General features: G+C 41.6%; 1 protein-coding gene across 4 annotated transcripts in view; it reads right to left on the bottom strand.

Moving 5' to 3' along the window:
* LOC126428408 (protein roadkill) overlaps window positions 1–12,158 on the bottom strand; it is a 326,473-nt gene extending 314,315 nt beyond the window's left edge. Inside the window, exons 1-3 of one of the 4 annotated variants that reach the window (XM_050090329.1) lie at window positions 11,970–12,158; window positions 11,742–11,860; window positions 11,515–11,634 (exon numbers count right to left, since the gene is read on the bottom strand). In XM_050090329.1, the coding sequence (XP_049946286.1) occupies window positions 11,515–11,522 (8 nt within the window). In that variant the 5' untranslated portion in view covers window positions 11,523–11,634; window positions 11,742–11,860; window positions 11,970–12,158. The remainder of the gene's footprint in view (window positions 1–11,514; window positions 11,635–11,741; window positions 11,861–11,969) is intronic. The other 3 variants (XM_050090331.1, XM_050090328.1, XM_050090330.1) reach the window with 3 other exon arrangements.
* Window positions 12,159–19,731: the final 7,573 nt, after the last annotated feature.

The following is a 19,731-nucleotide window of genomic DNA, read 5'->3' as shown; positions in this document are numbered from 1 at the left end:
GCGATCACCACAGACGGCAGTGCGAGGTCCGGAAAACTGTTCCCATTCTGGAGACAGGGTCGTCGAGGAGTTCTCGCGGAAGGACGATCCGTCGCTCCACCGGCACAGTCAACAACTGCCGGACGGTCAGTGACGCACGTGGGTGTGCCGCAACACGTCTCCTCGATACGTCCCACGCTCACTCGCAGGGAATCGAGTCGGGGGGACGGGGAGGCCAGTCGATTCGCCAAATATATTCTCGTTCCGAGAGCTGCTCCACCTGCACTGGTCGCTGTGGTCGCACTGTCGTCCGTAAAAATGAAGTCGGGGCTAAAAATGTCCCCTACAAGACGCACACGAGAAAGGGGTACAGTGTCACGACAACACTCGTCAGTGAGTGCACCTCGATCAAAGATCTGTAAGTCAGCACGCCCACGCACTGTCGCCCTTCTCCAGACCGCGACACCTGGATCGCCGGAATGACTTCGTCCGACAATGTTCCTGGGCGTACTACATTTTCCCACCTGTCTGGCACCGTTGCACGTGTCCGTTTTGTCAGTCCGAGAGTTACAGAGTGGGCAGGCGTAATGTCGCACCGGTCTCCAAACACGGTACACTAAGCGGTCGGCATTACTGTCACACTATACTCCACTCTCGTGGGCAACTTCTCGGGTGGAGGGGGGGCATTTAGCCGACTTAATTTTTGTAGACGACCGCACCAAATGGTGAAGGCGGTAGAGCTTTCCTCTGGAACGAGAGAATAGTTGGCGAATTGAGCAATCTGCCCTTCCCCCCACTTCAGCCCGACCGAGCAAGCGTGAGACGCATTGCAGCACATCCACACACACCGACGACCGTCCGTGCCAGTGGAGAAATGGAACTCCTTAACAACCTCGTGGCCACAATGGGAGCATATTCCAGAGCACATACTGCCATCTGTGGTGATCATACATCCTATTAAAAAACCGTGTCTCTCACTTTGTACTTTCCAGGGGACCATAATGAATCACAATGACTTAAGTGTAATTATAGTCTTTGAATACAAGTACCATTTCTGTCTGTCTCAGTGCATATTTATTTTGGTTACCTTCTGTACTATATAGTAACAGATCAAATATCTTCGAGGTATGTTATTTTACAGTGACACGCAACATGAAAGCTACTTTTGTGCTCGAGTTCTGCACTCCAGTGTAGCTTCAAGATATGGAATAACCGACAACATTTCATTTTCGAGCTGCAAGTAAAAAGAGAGATTCGAGTTAGATATACTGGGAATTACTGGAGTGAGGTGGCAGGGAGAATAGTACTTCCGGGGAGGTGATTGCAGGGTTGTACATACAAAATCAAATGGTGATAACGCAGTACTGAGTTTAATAATGAAAAAGAAAATAGGAATGCAGTTAAACTACTATGAACAACATAGTGAACAATCGTCATAAGCACGATAGACATAAAGTTGACGCTCGTGACTGTAGTGTGAGATTAAATGTCAACTAGTTCCACAAGTGAAAAGACTGAATCGATGAATGGTGACTTAAAATATTCACACATTTGAGGGGGACGAAAATTTAACTGCGATGGGTGTCACAAATTCAGCAGTAGGAAAAGTAGGAGAAAGAATAAAAGGTAGAGCGTGGACTGAGAGAAAGGAATAGAGGAGGAAGCCACCCGCTACAATTTTGCACAGAGCACATTTTAATCGTTACTGACAGTCACTTAGAGAATCGTGAAAGGAGGTCGTGTAAGTGGAAGAGACCTGGAGACACCTCAAAGTTTGATTGATTATATAACGGAATGACACATTTTGAAACCAGATTTCAGACTGTAAGGTATTTCCAGGGGAAGATGTGAATGGTGATGACAAATTTTTTGTTTTGAACTGGAAGTTAAAACTAAAGAAATTAACAGAATTTGGGGAATTAAGGAGACGGGGCCCACATAATTTGAAAGAACCAGAGTTCGCTGAGTATTTCTACGGAAGCATTGAGCAACGATCGATTGAAATGCAGATACGGAGCGTAACAGAGGACGAACGGGTAGCCTCCAGAGGTGAAATAGTGATGGCAGCATATGACTGAATACGCAGAACGACAAAGCCCAGCAGAAATCCTTCAACAATGGACAAGCTCTCAAATCTAATTGATAAAAGGACAAAATACAAAAACAAATCAAATTACACAGGCAAAAGGGAATATACAGACATCTAATAAAATGAGACTGACAGGCAGTTAAAAAAAGGTAGACAAGAAGTGCCAACATGTGTAAGCGCTCGTAACTGGGGAAAGATACGAGTATGCAACACCCACAGGAAAACTGAAGGGAATTATGGAGGAAAGGGGAGCAGCTGTACGGACATCGAGGGCTCAGACGGCTAGCCAGTACTGCGCAAAGGTGGGAAAGCGGAAATGTGGAAGGAATACACAGAAGGGGTATACAATCGAAACAAACCTGAAGACAGTACTATAGAAGGGCAAAAGAAAGCAAATAAAGAAGAGATGGGAGATATGAAACTGCAAGAAGAATTTGACTGGATACTGAAAAACAGAAGTCAGAGCAAGACACCTAGAGTAGAGAACATTCCCTTAGAATTACAGAGATGCTTTTGAGAGTGAGCAATGACTATTCCTCATGGTGTGCAAGATACAGGAGACTCACAAATTACCCCCACATTTCACGAACCATGTAGTAATTCCAAGTCCAAACATTACAAGCGTAAGTTAAGCCGAAGTTGCAAAATATTGTTACTAAGTATCACAGACGAATGGAGAAACTGGTAGATGCCGACCTCCGAGGAGATCAGTTTGGGTTCTAGGGAATGTAAGAATGTGTAAGGCGACACTGATCCCTGCATCTTATCTTAGAAAGTAGGCTGAGGAAAGGCAAACCTACGTTTGTAGCATTTATAGACTTACAGAAAGCTTCTGACAATGTGGACTGGAACACACACTTAAAATTCTGAAGCTAACAGGGGTAAAACACAGGGAGAGAAAGGCTATTTACAATTTGCACGGAAACCAGACGGCAACTGTAAGAGTTGAAGAGCACGAAAGGGAAGCAGTGGTCTAGAAGGGAGTGAGGCAGTTTTATAGCCCATCCCCATTATTATTCGATCTGTATACTGGGCAAGCAGTAAAGGAAAGGAAAGACAATTTCGGAAAATGAATTAACTTTCAGGTAGAAGAAACAAAGTCTTAAATTTGCTGGACAGCACTTCAGTTCCGTCAAAGCTAGTAAAGGACTTGGAAGAGCAGTTGAACAGAATGGATAGTGTCTCATAAAGAGGTTATATAATGTACACCAACAAAAGAAAAACAAGGGGAATGGAAGGTATTATCTGTAAATAAGCTGCTGCTGAAAAAATTAGATTAACAAATGAGATACTAAAAGTTGTAAACGATTTTTGTTACTTGGGCAGCAAAATAACTGATGATGTTCAAAGTAGAGGGGACATACGATGCAGACTGCCTATAGACAGAAAAGGATTTCTCAAAAGTGAAGAAATTTGTACAAATTTAAGTTTATAGAAAAGCTTTTGAAAACTGGGGTTACAGAAGAATACTGTAGGTTAGCTGGGTAGATTCAGTAACTAATGAATAGGTGCTGAATTAAACTGAGAAGAAAGGAAAAAAAAAAGACACATTCTGAGGCATTTTGCTTTTCAAGACATATCAACTGTGTCTTACAGTCAAAAGATCGCAAAATTTTCCGACTTCCAGTATTTGCTGCTAGTTCATTTAGCATTACTCAGGGTACCAGCATCATTGACAGTAATAATAAAGGAAGGAATAAAAATCTCTCGTGTGTATTTTTCCACTTACGATGGAATCTGGAGGCCAATTCTCTTAAGAACTAGCGAATCCCTTAGGTCAGACAGCTCTTACCAGCATAAACTACAAAAGAATTGCTGGTGCTATAATTAGGGCTGCCAAAAAGTGCATACCAAGAGGCTAACAACAGCGATACATCCCCAGCTGGTCCCAAACCTGTGAGGAGGTGTATCAAAAGTCCCTAGAAAATGGTGGTCAAGAAACAGCAGACCAACTACTACCTCATCTAGATGGGGTAAGACTGCAAATGTGGGTGGAAACAGTACAGAGCACAGAGTAGACGAGCGCGGACATTATTAAGGAAATAAGTAAGCTTAGCCCCAATGCAGAGGAAAAATCCACATGCCACTGACTCTCACCTGATAGTGACATCCAGAGCACCAGAAGACACAGTCCTTACCATCACGGTGAACATCGAAGACATGGAAACCAAACAATCCTCTGCTTTTACTTGTTACAGAGATCTCAACAGTGCTTAAACATGTTAAACCAGAAAAAGCTTCAGAGCTTGAAAACATGCACACTGAATTCTTAATAAACTGTGGTAAATACACAATACTATGGATGGCTCATTTCTTCACAGAAAATTATGCAAAGCTGCCATATACCACAAGAATTTAAACATTCCAAGCTAGTCGCTATCTGTGACCTGCAAGTTACAGGTACAGCTTATGTATAAGACTATTTGAAGTGGAACATGCAGACTTCCGAGCAAAACTAAGCTGCACAGACCGAGTTCTGCCACTTACCACCAACACTGAGGCATGATTTCGAAGAAAACTTAAAACTGTAGCTGCATTCATTGACTTATCAGTGGCCTACGATACAATGTGGAGAAAAGGTGTGATATACAAGCTCCTTCACACAAGTCCTCGAAAACCGATTGCTCACCCAATCGCCAATACACTAAATAACTGACTGGTACAATTAATCGTAGGACCAAAACCTAGCTCCCTAAGATAATTAAAAAATGGTCTACCACACGGGTCAGTCCACACTCCATTTCTATTCAGCTTCTACACTGTGGACAAGTCAGAAACAAAATCGAGGAAGTCTGTTTATTCCAATGACTGGGTACTAGCAACAAAGTGTACCCCAACTTAATGGTCAGACAAAATCCTAGTGGGGGAACTATAAGTAGTGGAAAAATAGTTTTGCAAACAGAGAGACCAACCATACCCTAGCAAAATGGTGGATTCTCATTCCCACCTAAATAATAAACTCACCGGAAGAAATCACTGCACTCTGTCATAATGAAACACTGAAGTACTCTGGAGTAGCAAATAGGTGTCCAAATAAATATCACCACGAGAATAATTGCCGGTGTTATCAAATCGACACACGACTGCTCTCACAAATGGATGCAAAAACTCACAGATAGTAAACACATACGAAACGGTCCAGATGTCGACGATACAAACTGTCCACACTAGAGGACCACCCACGATAATGGCAAGAGTGGCTGTGGGAGACGAGTTAAACTGTAATAATGTAAGACTCGATAACAGATCGGACGACAAAAAAAAAAAAAAACGTGTTTCATGCAAAAACCACCGGGATCTGACTCTCACAAAACGCTGTCAACACTGATCGTCATTAGAACGTAACATGACAGATGCACATATTTTTTATACTGACGGGGGAAGCAACTGTGCCCACTTTGTAACTGCGGGGAACCGCAGACTGTCAGAGACACCACAGAAGGAAACCCCACGAGACCAGACATCGGTGGACTGGAAGACTTCCTGCTGGCGACTGCAGAGTCGATATACTGCAAAACTGCTCTAGATATTTGCTTGTAGGTTTTATATTGTAACTACAATCTAAATTTTCTTCTGTCTGGCAAAAATGCCATATTATAAATGAACAAATTCTGAGGCTTCAAGCAATCGTAATTTTGATAGTGAAGGTACATGTACACAGAACTGTACAGGGGCAGTAAGGCTGCAGTAGAAAAGGCAAGTTCACACGGATGCAGACTGGGGCAGTCTGTAGGGCTGGCCAGGTCAACGGAGAATGGCTAGCAGAGAAACAAGTCCAGTCAAAACACACGAATCACTGGCCAACGAATATCCTCCACCATTACACTGTACCTTTGTCATCCGAACGACCTAATACTTCGTACTGGAATTTAGCTCTGTATTTATTAATCACCCTGTGCAAATCCCTCCACCTCTAAAGAACTACCCCAGTCTACATCCACTTGAAACTGCCTTTTGTACTGCAGCCTTACTGCCCCTCTATAATTCTCTCTTCGTGCCCTGTATGGTAATACTTTTTGTATTTTCAAACCTCTACTCTCAAATAACACACACTTCAGCTGTCAGAGAGAATGAAAACTAAAAACAAAGAACATGGAACAGCATATAAAATAAACTGTAAATGAAATACATAAAAAATCGGCACAAAACAATAGCTTGTGAGCCACTCTGGCCAAACTTTACAAAGGGACGTCCACATGTTGCACTTGCTTGTGGTAAAGAGTAGATGCTGGCAACATATCCCTGTGTCAAGTTGGAATTAAGCAATATGAGAACAGTATGTAGTAGCTCGTGAACACCTGTCAACCACATGTACCTCCATGCCACTAAGATATGATTTGATCATATTTTATGGATCAGCTTGCCTTCACATTATTCTTTGGCTGCATACTGACATTTCTGTTACTGGTACACGTACACAGAAATCACATTAACACTTTTTGTGTTGAAATGTTATTGTGAATCCAACTAAGATGTGAATCTTAGTTGTGGTGAAAATATGATACGAATTATGACGGTGTATCAATAATTTTCACTTTTTGGACTGTCTGATCACAACTGAATTAATCAATTTTCATGCCATATGCTTTTTGCCTTTGATCTCTGCAAGGCATCTTTAGTGGCCTGGAATATGTATGTACGCATTTCTAAAACTTCATTTAGTAAACAACATCATTCTGCAATTGATTTCAACTTTTGTGCCACTGTAGAATGGTTTTTATCCTTTACATTAATATAAGTTGAAATTAAATCGTCCTTTGTGCATATTTTGTCGAATTTTATATGCTGAATCGTCTTATGGAGTCTCAGATGTATTTTCGTGAACTTGTACAAGTGACAGGGAATGCTTGGCATAGCGGTATTAACATCTTCAACCTTTGTAATCCTGTCAATATGTACAACAAGTTCAAGAAAACACATCTGAGACTCCATAAGACAATACAGCATATAAAATACGACAAAATATGCAAAAAGGACAATTTAATTCCAAGTTATACAAATGTAAAGGTTAAAAACAGTTCTACAGTGACACAAAAGTTGCAATCGGGAGCAGAACGACGTTGGTTACTAAATGAAATTAAGATGCTAAATTTGAAAAAACAGTACCTACACATGAATAAAAGAAAACACCTCCCCCTCCCTTCGTCCTAAGTGCGCGTGCGTGCACACACACACACACACACACACACACACACACACACACACACACACACACACACACAAATAAACTTTTAAGTAGAATTTAAAATACTACTACATCATAGCAAAAACCAGCCTCCATAACTGTTTGTAACCTATAGGTACATTACCCCAATATGTGAACTAAAGAGTAAAAATATGTACATATTCCAGGCCACTGCAGATGCCTTGCAGAGAATAAAGGCAAAATGCATATGGCACGAAAATTGTGTTTCATTCATTTGTAATCAGATGGTCCAAAAAATAAAAATTATCAATATACCATAATGTTACACACAACTGAGGAAGACAGGACTACAAAAGTTGCAGATGATATGAATTATTTGTTGTGTGTGGACAGCCCTTTCTTCCATTTCTGCTTTTACTGCTTACAAGAGTTTATTTTAGTGCTATATGTACAACACTTTTGCACAGAGTTGAAATATTATTACAGGTTTATTTTAAAAGTGAGAATCTACATTGTGGTGACATACTGAACTACGCATAGCCAAAAATAAATTACCACGGAAGCTAGTTGTTTACTTCCATCATGTATTATAACACAAACCCCAAGCTATGAGAAAATCAGAAAATGAAAGCTCACTGTTAAGTTATTTACTACACGATTATGCATATTTGCCGCATAAATGACTTCTTTTTCTCTGAACAATCAAATTTGATCAGACTCCAGAATGGTATATTAATGTTGTTACGTAAAGGTTCAAAAATTTTCCAGCCATCAAAATGAAGATATTACACCACTGGCTACATTACAGATCTAATGTACAGATACAATGTTATAGGCCCTATGGTTTTCCTAATCTATATAAACAATTTTGGAGACAATCTGAGCAGCCCCAACTGCGAAACAATTTAGACAAAATATCTGTATGGTATAACAAAAGGCAAGTGACTTGAAATTAAGAAAATTGTGAGGTCACCCCACATGAGAACTAAACCAGTTTCTTAAATTTTAGTAACACGATAAATCATGACAAATCTGAAGGCCGTCAATTCAACTAAATCCTAAAGAATAAAGTTAGGAATAACAAACTGAAATAACATGAGTAATGATGTAAGGAAGACAAGCCAATGACTACAGTTTATTGCCAGGAAACTTTGAATGTGCAACACATGTACTAAAGAGACTTCCCTACACTACACTTTCTCGTCATCTGCTAGAATATTGCTGTGCAGTGTGGGATCCTTAGCAGACAAGATTGATGGCACTGAAAAAGTACGGAGGTGCACAGCTCATTTAGTATTATTGCAAAATGGGGGAAAGAGTATCACAGATATGATTCAAGATTTTGGGTGGTAATCACAAAAAAAAGAGGCATTTTTCACTGAGGTCAGACCTTTACATGAATTTCTGTCACCAACTTTCTCCTCCAAATGTGAAAATATTTTGTTGATGTCAACCTACACTGGGAGAAATGATCATTGTAATAAAACACGAGAAATCAGAGTTTGTACAGAAACATTTAACTGTTCATTTTCCTGTGTCATGTTTGAGAGTGGGACAGTGGAGAAATTGTCTGTCTATGGTTCAATGAACCCTCTGGCAGGCACTTACGTGTGAATTGCAGACTAGTTATGTAGCTGTAGAATTACCTGTTCTGTTATTGTAACTTCCCAAGCCTGCTAGAAACATAAGTTACGAACATAAATTTCGAGATCAGTAAGTGGACATCCCTTGTAAAATTTCACTGTCAATTATTCTACAATGTATCTCAATATGTGGCCTCAGGGATTTTAATTCCACATAACTATAATGTTTGTTTTAAACAAAACATGACATTGCCAGTTAACAGACACCCGATAGGGGTTCACATATGGCATAGAAAATTTTTTTTTATTATTATTATTTTTTTAACTATTAAAGAACACTGTATAGCACAATGGACATGTGTATAATACTACAAACGTCTTCGGTCGTACTACAGACTCTACAGAAAATTATAATCAGAACAAAATTACCAAAGTATACAGATAGGAATTAGCCTATTTCTTTGGCAGACAGAGAAACAAGCAAAACATAACAGGAGTGCTAACCCAGGTAACATGTTTCCTTCTTCAGGCAAAAAGCAGAAAAGGTTTGCAGGAACAGAGAGTGGCAATCAAGTACAAAGAGACTGAGAGTTGTAAGACAACACAACATGGTACAGCAAGAAGCAACATAATGAAATGCTACTAACGGCTACTAACGTGAAAGGAAACATTTGTGTTACCTTTGCTTGTTTGTAGTAAAATACTGTGAAACTTCTAAAAAAAATTTATGAATTCACTAATTAAAATTATCTCATGCTTAAACAGCTTTTTTGTTTCCAAATTTATTATAAAGTTCATTGTATGCCCAAAGTTCAAAATGGTTTCTGTAGAGCATTTATTTCTTTTAAAGAGAGAAACAACAGAAGAAAGCCAACCAAATGTTTGAACACATCCATATATATTATTCATAGACACAAATAATGTTATTTCACACATGTATTATTTACATACCAGATCCAAATGTGAATGGTTTATTAACTCCTCATAAATGTCAAGGGCAGAAGGAATGTTAAGATTTAAACTGCTGATGCCAAGTTCTCCAAAAGTGGAACTCAAGCTTATATGCCAAGAGCTCAGGCACAAAACTGGCTTAAAAAAGAAAAGCGGTGGCATTCTTAAGTGTTACACTAAACGTGGCCAACTTAAATATGGATGAGGATATGAATGTGTATTGAAATATTCAACCTTGCACAAGCAGCACACAACAGCACTGTAAAGTGGACATTAAACTAACATTACTAGACGTAAATGATGGCTAAACTGGAAGAAACACTTGCATACCTCATTTCATTCACAGTCTAAGCTTTTCAGATTTAACCAAATATGGTAATTTTAATATCTACGTGCAGTTTAAACATTATTGTATTGCTTTTGTAGCCTGAAGATTAGGTTGATACCTCAAACACATTGCTTCATTAAATAATACAAGCTGCGGTTGTCAACAAATTTTGTGAATGGTAGCAGTTTCTAAGAAAACCTTTCCATACATTGAATCATTTATGGAAATTAACAGTCAATATGGCTTTGAAAGTACACCTATCATTCTACATTTTTTCTCTAACATTTCTTTGATATCAACACACAACTGCTTAAAAAGAGGTTCTCTCTCTCCCTCTCGGCAACAACATTAGGATGCTATCCAGTTACACAAGGAGTATCATATTCACGAAACATTTCTGTTTCTATGTATATAAGTGCATAAAAAGCCACTGAATACAAAACTCTTTTCTTTGTGAATTTCAAAAGTCATTATATCACCCATAAAGATCACATGCAATTTTCCTTTACTGAACAATCAATTTATGCAACATAAGCTCTGTGACCAATAACTACTCCACATTAACCTCACTGCTGCATCATAAATATCAAGCAACACAATCACTAATGGATGAAAATGTTACAGCCGTACAACTTAAGTAATCTGAAAATGTATACGATGACTAATACTCCCAGAACTATTATCACAACAGTCACATTTTTGGATTGCTCAAAATTAGTTCACATTCTAAATGAGCAATATCCACTGCACAACTGTTTCCCAAAGCTGAAAAGTTGTGGATAATACGAAAAAATTGACAAATGTATATATACAGATAAATATCTTTGAACTGTAAATGACTTGTCCTATACTATGGTGTTTAACAGTCAGAGGACAGTATCTTACACGGAGTACACACAGAAATAAAAAGAAACACATAATTGGAAAAGTTTCTCATACATAAAGCCTACTATGTTATAAATGAATTTAACAAGTTTGCTAACATGGTAAGCTGTTCTGAATCACTCAAGAAATTATGCAGACCTAATGACCTTTGCGACAAAGCTTTCATACACATGGTTGCAATATGTACGCCAGTTCTTGCTATACCAAACAACGATTACTAACAAATTTCTCAGGAATAAATACACAGAAATACTATACCTGAGCCAAGTATTGTGACAGATAAAATTGTTCTGTCATTAAGCTTTCAAACTGTATGGCGCTACGTTTTGCAGTGGATAATTTGTTATACGCAGGCTACTAAATGAATTACGTCTCCAATACGAAAATATCTGGTACGGTGAACAGAAATTTCCGAGCTGGTATGAACAAGGGGCGACGGCTGAGAATTTGGGACAGAGAACTCATACTGAAATTTCGGCATGCTTTTGCGAAACCATATAGAAGGCAAGAGGCTTTGATAACAATACATTCGAAAAATTTATCACATACTCACCGGAACATAGAACAATTCTCATCGGATGGCACTCGGTCAAGTACGATTGATGCAAGGTCAGCTGGCGTCTAGGGATCTGCAATTTCGTTGTTCGTGTAGAATTACTCACTCGCCGAAATCCTAACAGGACAAAGGAATAAATCACTACACATTGCCTTGTATCAGTTAGAACAGGCGAATGGCGGATTTTTATGGAGCATATGGAATTAAACACCTATTTACACAACCTTGACATCGACAGCAGTCGACAGACGACACAATTCCCTATTTTGCTTCTGAGTAAAAATGATGCGACAGGCACAAGAAACGTGTTGCTGTCTACAGAAAACTGCAGCTTTCTATTATTCTGTAATATACGGATTATTCGTTACTTGTACTGTTCCAAAAAATTCAAGGACATTCAACCCTGTCAAGCGTCAAAAGACAAAAGATAACCTCCTCTGCGGTTTACTCACTTTGTTAACAGGTACACTCGCCGTCACATTTAATGTCACTGCACGTTGTCACAACGCATCGAATTTATTTCACAGATCGGTGAATCAAACTCGCAATGCATTGATTTTTCGGCGAAATTCGCCCCTCACCCAGCAGAGCCCAGCTTCGTCCCGCGAGAAGGCCAGAGACAGCACACAGAAAGAACGATGCCACAGGGGCGCCAACATTACGGTTTCGGGTGCACTATCGCGGCAGGCCCCGTGTCCAGGAACGGGCACAACTTAACCTATCTGTCTCAGGAGTAACTTTGCTCAATCAACTTACGCATTAGGCACAATTACTGTAAGTTTCTTGCTGAAGTCGTTTCTCGGACTAGTGGAGCGCTCGATCACAGTGACGATATAGAGTTTGTGTTGGCAGCGCACCTTGTTATGACGGATGGAACTGTGTCGAACGCGACGACTTTTAAATGACAGCTGGAGGGGCAGCGATAATGAACGCAGTTTTCGAGAGCAGTCGCTATTCCCAGGGCATGGGAGCGTCGCGCGCGCTCGGCACGAACTGTTCCGCCGTGTCACCAGACATGTATGGGTGGGGTGGGGGGAGGCAGGAGGCAGCTGTGTATTTGGGTTAAGGAGAGCGCCACGGTGAGCCCCCTGCACGCTGTCGCACTGTCCCAAGCGTCGGACTCAAATCCTATTACGTGCACGCGCGTATGTAACCGAGGCTCTCAACCCACGGTAGAAGATTTTCAGGGTAGAAAAAACCCTTAAAAAGATGTTTTAGTCACCGTAAGCGTGAATTCAGGCTTAGCGCCTTTGGATAAGTGTGCTATTATTTTTATCTGTAGTTTAACGAGAAACGCGTCCAAAGCATTCGTGTAAAATATGTTTGTTAGATATAGTCATTATCGCAGTCAGAATTTTTATTTATTGCGATTGCAGTTTCGAACGTTCATCATTTTCAAGCAACTATCATATACACCCATACTCTGCATATGACTGTGAAGTGTGTGGAAAAGGAGGCGTGTCTTTGGAGCACAATTTAGGATTTATTCCCAGGCGATACGCTTGCAGACCGCAGGAACACAGCTTTGTGCACACTGTCATCAGTCAAATCTCGTCTGTACGGTTCCTATGTGAGCACATTCCTAGATCCTTCACTTAAAACTGCTTATCGGGACTTCGTAAGTAGGGGTAGTTGGCGTTCTTCTTCGAGCGCCTGACTGGTAAGATATTCGGGCATTTCCTCGATGTTCTCCCGTGAGTCAAACAGAACTTTCACTTTTCAAACTGCCCATTATACGTTGTCCAGTCACATTAATGTGACCAGCTGCCAGAAGCCTGAATGAGCTTCTCTTGCAGCGCGAGACTGCAGGAAGAGTGTGAGTGAGGTTGTGGAAGGCACCGACAGCAATGTGGAGCCATGCCGCGCTGGAGGACCCGTGGTACGAACAGCCCGACCGAGGTGGTCCCACAGATTGTCGGGGAGTTTGGTGACCAGACGAGTACCAAACTCATCCTGGTGCTCTTCAGCCACGCACTGCGAGCTGTTTTAAACGTTGTGTTGCCCTGCCTTGCTAGCAGCAAGGAACATATACGCTGCTAGCACAACAGGTACACACATATGATTCAGTTACTGTAAATTGTCAATCAGTGTTTGAAATAATCACATCCAATACACAAATTTCTGGACATACCATGGCATTGTCCTTCTATGAAGAAGATAATGACATCTGCTAAACCAATATTAAGCTTCTGAAGGTGACAAATTAATTTGCCTAAACCCGTAAACCATAATAATATACATCAGCAACTTATGATTAAATTTAAATTCCGAAAAATAATACTACAGCTGCTGAAAATTACAGCTACGAATAAAAATGCTAAATTAACATGGAACTTTAAATTCTCAATCGGTACCTGATTTGCTATACCGATTTTCAGCCTCATTCGAGAGGCGCGTCAAATGTTTCTCGCCTTTAGACAAATCGCTTCACAAAACATTTGACCGAATTATTTTCAATTCTTTTATTTTCAAGTTTTGTTCAGAAAGCATCTTTTCGACACCTTATTTGTTTCCTACGTTCAGTTCTCGAAATGTCCTGAGCTTAGCACTTTATTTAAGGGAAGCCATTTTGACTGTTAAAAACCACACCAACGCAACTTTTGATACTTAAAATAGCTAGGCCTTGAATACTTTTACTTTTTGACACTTTGTTTAGAAAGCTAGTAGTAGCTGCTCGTGACGTATTTCAATTTTCCCTCAAATCATTAAATAATATTTTCTTAATTACCCGACTACTTTCGAGCAATTTAATACGTTTTTGTAAAACTAGAACTCTCGCTGTTCAGTCTGTTACCCAATTTGCCTGTTCCCCACTTTTTTTTCGGCTATGAAAATTTCGACGAAAATTCATTGCGCAATTTGTATAAAGTCTTGTTTTCGCTCCGTTCAAACATTCGACCGAAAAGTTCTCAGTTGACTTGCGCCGTCAGATAAAATAAGCAATTTTACCCGAATCTGACGCGGCAGATCAACCGAGAACATTTTATCCAAACATCATATCGTTCCTGTAGAAAGACAAACTTCCATCAAAGAATCAGCACGGATGTGTAACGCGGCCTGCTTTGTTCGCCATACGACACCTCGTCAACATTAAACGCAACTGGCTAGACGGTTTCTATTTATCTAGGTTTCCGAAAGCTATTCCACACCTCACCATGTCGTTTAAAATTGTGTGCATTTATTTGTTTTTCTTTTTTTTTTTTTTGATTCATCAGTCTTCTGACTGGGCTGATGCGATCCGGCACGAATACCTCGCCTGTGCCAACGTCTTCATCTCTGAGTAGCACTTGCAACCTACGTCCTCAATTATCTGCTGGATGTATTCCAAACTCTGTCTTCCTCTACAGTTTTTGCCCTCTCCAGCTCCCTCGACTTCCGTGGAAGTCATTCCCTGATGTCTTAACGGTTGTCCTACCATCCTTTTCCTTCTCCTTGCCAGTGTTGCATTCCTTTCCTCTCCAAATCTGCGCAGAACTTCCTCTTTCCTTACCTTATCAGTCCACCTAATTTTCAACATTCGTCTGTAGCACCACATCTCAAATGCTTCGATTCTCTTCTGTTCCGGTTTTCCCACGGTCCATGTTTCACTACAATACAATGCTGTTCTCTAAGCGTACATTCTCAGAAATCTCTTCCCCAAATTAAGTTCTATGTTAAACTCTAGTAGACTTCCCTTGGCCGGGAATGCCTTTTTTGCTAATGCTAGTCTGCTTTTGATGTCCTCTTTGGTTCGTCCATCATTGGTTATTTTGCTGCCCAGGTAGTAGAATTCCTTAACTTCAACTACTTCCTGGCCGTTAATCATGATGTTAAGTTTCTCGCTGTTCTCTATTCTGCTACTTCTCACTGGTTTCGTCTGTCTTCGATTTACTCTCAATCCATATTCTGTACTCAATCGACTGTTCATTCCATTCAGCAGGTTATGTAATTCTTCTTCTCTTGCACTCAGGATAGCAATGTCATCAGCGAATCTTATCATCGATCTACTTTCACCTTGAACTTTAACTCCACTCCTGAACTTTTCTTTATTTCCGGCACTGCTTCTTCGATGTACAGGTTGAGCAGTTTTTAATCCGAGCACTTCGTTCTTTGCCGTCCACTCTTATTATACCCTCTTGGCTCTTGTACATATTGTACACTAAGGAGCCAAATAAAGTGGTACACCTGTCTGGCCCCCGCGAGCACGCAGAAGTGCCTCAACACGACGTGGCACGGACTCGATTAACGTGTGAAGTAGCGCTGGAGGGATTTGACACCACAAGTCCAGAAGGGCTGTCCATAAATCCGTAAGAGTACGAGGAGGTGGAGATGTCTTCTGATGGAACGTTGCAAGGCATCCCAGATACGCTCAATAATTTTGATGTCTGGCGGTCAGCGGAAGTGTTTAAACTCAGGAGAGTGTTTCTGGAGAAACTCTGTAACAATTCTGGACGTGTGTGGTATCGCGTTGTCCTGCTGGAATTGCCCAAGTCCGTCGAAGTGCACAATGAACACGAATGGATGCAGGTGATTAGACAGTACGTGTCACCTGTCAGGGGTCCCATCACTCCAACTGCACACGCCTCAAGCCATTACAGAGCCTCCACCAGCTTGAACAGTCCCCTGCTGACATGAAGGGTCCACGGATTCGTGAGACTGTCTCCACGCCCGTACACGTCTATGCGCTCCATGCACTTTGAAACGAGACTCGTCCGACCAGGAAACACGATTCCAGTAATCAACAGTCCAATGTCGGTGTTGTCGGGTCCAGGTGAGGCGTAAAGCTTTATGTCGTGCAGTCATCAAGGTTACACAAGTGGGCCTTTGGCACCGAAAGTCCATATCGATGATGTTTCGTTAAATGGTTCGCACACTGACACTTGTTGATGGCCCAGCAATGAAATCTGCAGCAATTTGCGGAAGGTTGCACTTCAGTCACGTTGAACGATTCATTCTCTTCAGTCGTCATTGGTCCCGTTATTGCAGGATCTTTTTCCGGCTGCAGCGATGTCAAAGATTTGATGTTTTACCGGATTCCTGATATTCACGGCACACTCGTGAAATGATCGTTCACTGCTAAATCGGAGATGCTGTGCCCCATGACTCGTGCGCAGGCTATGACACCACATCCAAACTCACTTCAATCTTGACAACCTGCCATTGAAGTAGCAGTAACTGCGCCAGACATTGTCTTATATAGGTGCTGCCAACCGCGGGGCCGTATTCTGCCTGATTACATATCTCTGAATTTGAAAATGCGCGCGTATACCAGTTTCTTGGGCGCTTCAGAGTATATTACTCGTCTCTCGCTATAGCTTACCCCTATTTTTCCCAGGATTTCGAACATGTTGCACCACTTTACACTGTCGAACGCTTTTTCCAGGCTGGCACATTCTATGAACGTGTCTCGATTTTTCTTCAGTCTTGCTTCCATTATCAACCGCCATGTCAAATTGCCTCATCTAACATATCCTCAATTTTTTCCATTATTCTTGTCAGCAACTTGGATGCACGAGCTGTTAAGCTGATTGTGTGATAATTCTCGCACTTGTGGTTCTTGCAGTCTTCGGAATTGTGTGGATGGTATTTTTCTGAAAGTCGGGTGGTATTTCGCCAGACTCACACATTCTACACACCAACGCTAATAGTCGTTTCGTTGCCGCTTCCCCCAATGATTTTAGAAAGTCTAACGGAATGTTACAGGGTGTTTCAAAAATGACCGGTATATTTGAAACGGCAATAAAAACTAAACGAGCAGCGATAGAAATACACCGTTTGTTGCAATATGCTTGGGACAACAGTACATTTTCAGGCAGACAAACTTTCGAAATTACAGTAGTTACAATTTTCAACAACAGATGGCGCTGCGGTCTGGGAAACTCTATAGTACGATATTTTCCACATATCCACCATGCGTAGCAATAATATGGCGTAGTTTCTGAATGAAATTACCCGAAACCTTTGACAACGTGTCTGGCGGAATGGCTTCACATGCAGATGAGATGTACTGCTTCAGCTGTTCAATTGTTTCTGGATTCTGGCGGTACACCTGGTCTTTCAAGTGTCCCCACAGAAAGAAGTCACAGGGGTTCATGTCTGGCGAATAGGGAGGCCAATCCACGCCGCCTCCTGTATGTTTCGGATAGCCCAAAGCAATCACACGATCATCGAAATATTCATTCAGGAAATTAAAGACGTCGGCCGTGCGATGTGGCCGGGCACCATCTTGCATAAACCACGAGGTGTTCGCAGTGTCGTCTAAGGCAGTTTGTACCGCCACAAATTCACGAAGAATATCCAGATAGCGTGATGCAGTAATCGTTTCGGATCTGAAAAATGGGCCAATGATTCCTTTGGAAGAAATGGCGGCCCAGACCAGTACTTTTTGAGGATGCAGGGACGATGGGACTGCAACATGGGGCTTTTCGGTTCCCCATATGCGCCAGTTCTGTTTATTGGCGAAGCCGTCCAGGTAAAAATAAGCTTCGTCAGTAAACCAAATGCTGCCCACATGCATATCGCCGTCATCAGTCCTGTGCACTATATCGTTAGCGAATGTCTCTCGTGCAGCAATGGTAGCGGCGCTGAGGGGTTGCCGCGTTTGAATTTTGTATGGATAGAGGTGTAAACTCTGGCGCATGAGACGATACGTGGATGTTGGCGTCATTTGGACCGCAGCTGCAACACGGCGAACGGAAACCCGAGGCCGCTGTTGGATCACCTGCTGCACTAGCTGCGCGTTGCCCTCTGTGGTTGCCGTACGCGGTCGCCCTACCTTTCCAACACGTTCATCCGTCACGTTCCCAGTCCGTTGAAATTTTTCAAACAGATCCTTTATTGTATCGCTTTTCGGTCCTTTGGTTACATTAAACCTCCGTTGAAAACTTCGTCTTATTCCAACAACACTGTGTTCTAGGCGGTGAAATTCCAACACCAGAAAAATCCTCTGTTCTAAGGAATAAACCATGTTGTCTACAGCACACTTGCACGTTGTGAACAGCAAACGCTTACAGCAGAAGGACGACGTACAGAATGGCGCACCCACAGACTGCGTTGTCTTCTATATCTTTCACATCACTTGCAGCGCCATCTGTTGTTGAAAATTGTAACTACTGTAATTTCGAAAGTTTGTCCGCCTGAAAATGTACTGTTGTCCCAAGCATATTGCAACAAACGGTGTATTTCTATCGCTGCTCGTTTAGTTTTTATTGCCGTTTCAAATATACCGGTCATGTTTGAAACACCCTGTATCTGTCCCTTCTGCCTTACTTGATCTTAAGCGTCCAAAAGCTATTTGGGCCTTTTATATACATATATATTTACGGTTGCAACGTTGCGAAGTTGCAAGGTAGACAGCTATTACTGCCCTTTCTTTTATATCATTTCGTCAGTAAATTTCGTTGTTGTTGCTGAGGTTGATGCAGCTTTCTGTGTTGCTCTGTCCTGTGCAAGCCTCTTCATCTCCGAATAACTGCTGCAGTCTACATCCTTCATCTCTTTGCCTCCCTCTTCGACTTTTACCCCCCACGCCGCCCCCCTCCCCCCCCCCCCCCGTACTAAATTAGAGATCCCTTGACGGCTCAGAATAAGTTCTATCAAACAATCCGTTCTTGTAATTAGGTTGTGCCACAAATTTTTTATATCTTCTTTTTAAGACAGAGTCCATTCCGTTCAACTGCTTTTCCAAGTCCTTTGCTGCCTCTGACAGCGTCATCAACAAACCTCAAAGTTTTTATTTCTTCTCCTCCGACTTTAACTCCTACTGCAAATTTCTCTTTGGTATCCTCTACTGCTTGCTCAGTGAACAAATTGAATTGCATCGGGCAAAGGCTACAACCGTGCCCCACTCCCTGCTCAACCACTGCTTCCCTTTCATGTCCCTCGAATCTTACAACTGCCGTCTGGTTTCTGTACAAGTTGTAAATAGGCTTTCCCTCAGTGTATTTTACCCCTTCTACCTTCAGAATTTCAAAGAGAGTATTCCAGTCAATGCTGTCAAAAGTTTTCTCTGAAGTCTACAAATGCTGTAAACATCCGTGGTGAGAGGTAACGCCTAAAATTTGATATTTTCGACACGCTCTTGACACTGTAGGCTTTGGAATATTGAATTCCCTAATGATTTCCGAAATGGACTGTCCCATGCGTCTCGCTGGAACTACCGTCCCACGTCCAAAGTGTGTTGATCGGCGTCGTGCGGCCACTACGACGTCGGAAACCTTACCACACGGTCCACCC

This window comes from Schistocerca serialis, chromosome 12 (assembly GCF_023864345.2).
Source record: "Schistocerca serialis cubense isolate TAMUIC-IGC-003099 chromosome 12, iqSchSeri2.2, whole genome shotgun sequence".
Taxonomy (NCBI): domain Eukaryota; kingdom Metazoa; phylum Arthropoda; class Insecta; order Orthoptera; family Acrididae; genus Schistocerca; species Schistocerca serialis.
This window is presented reverse-complemented; position numbering and strand designations above follow the sequence as displayed.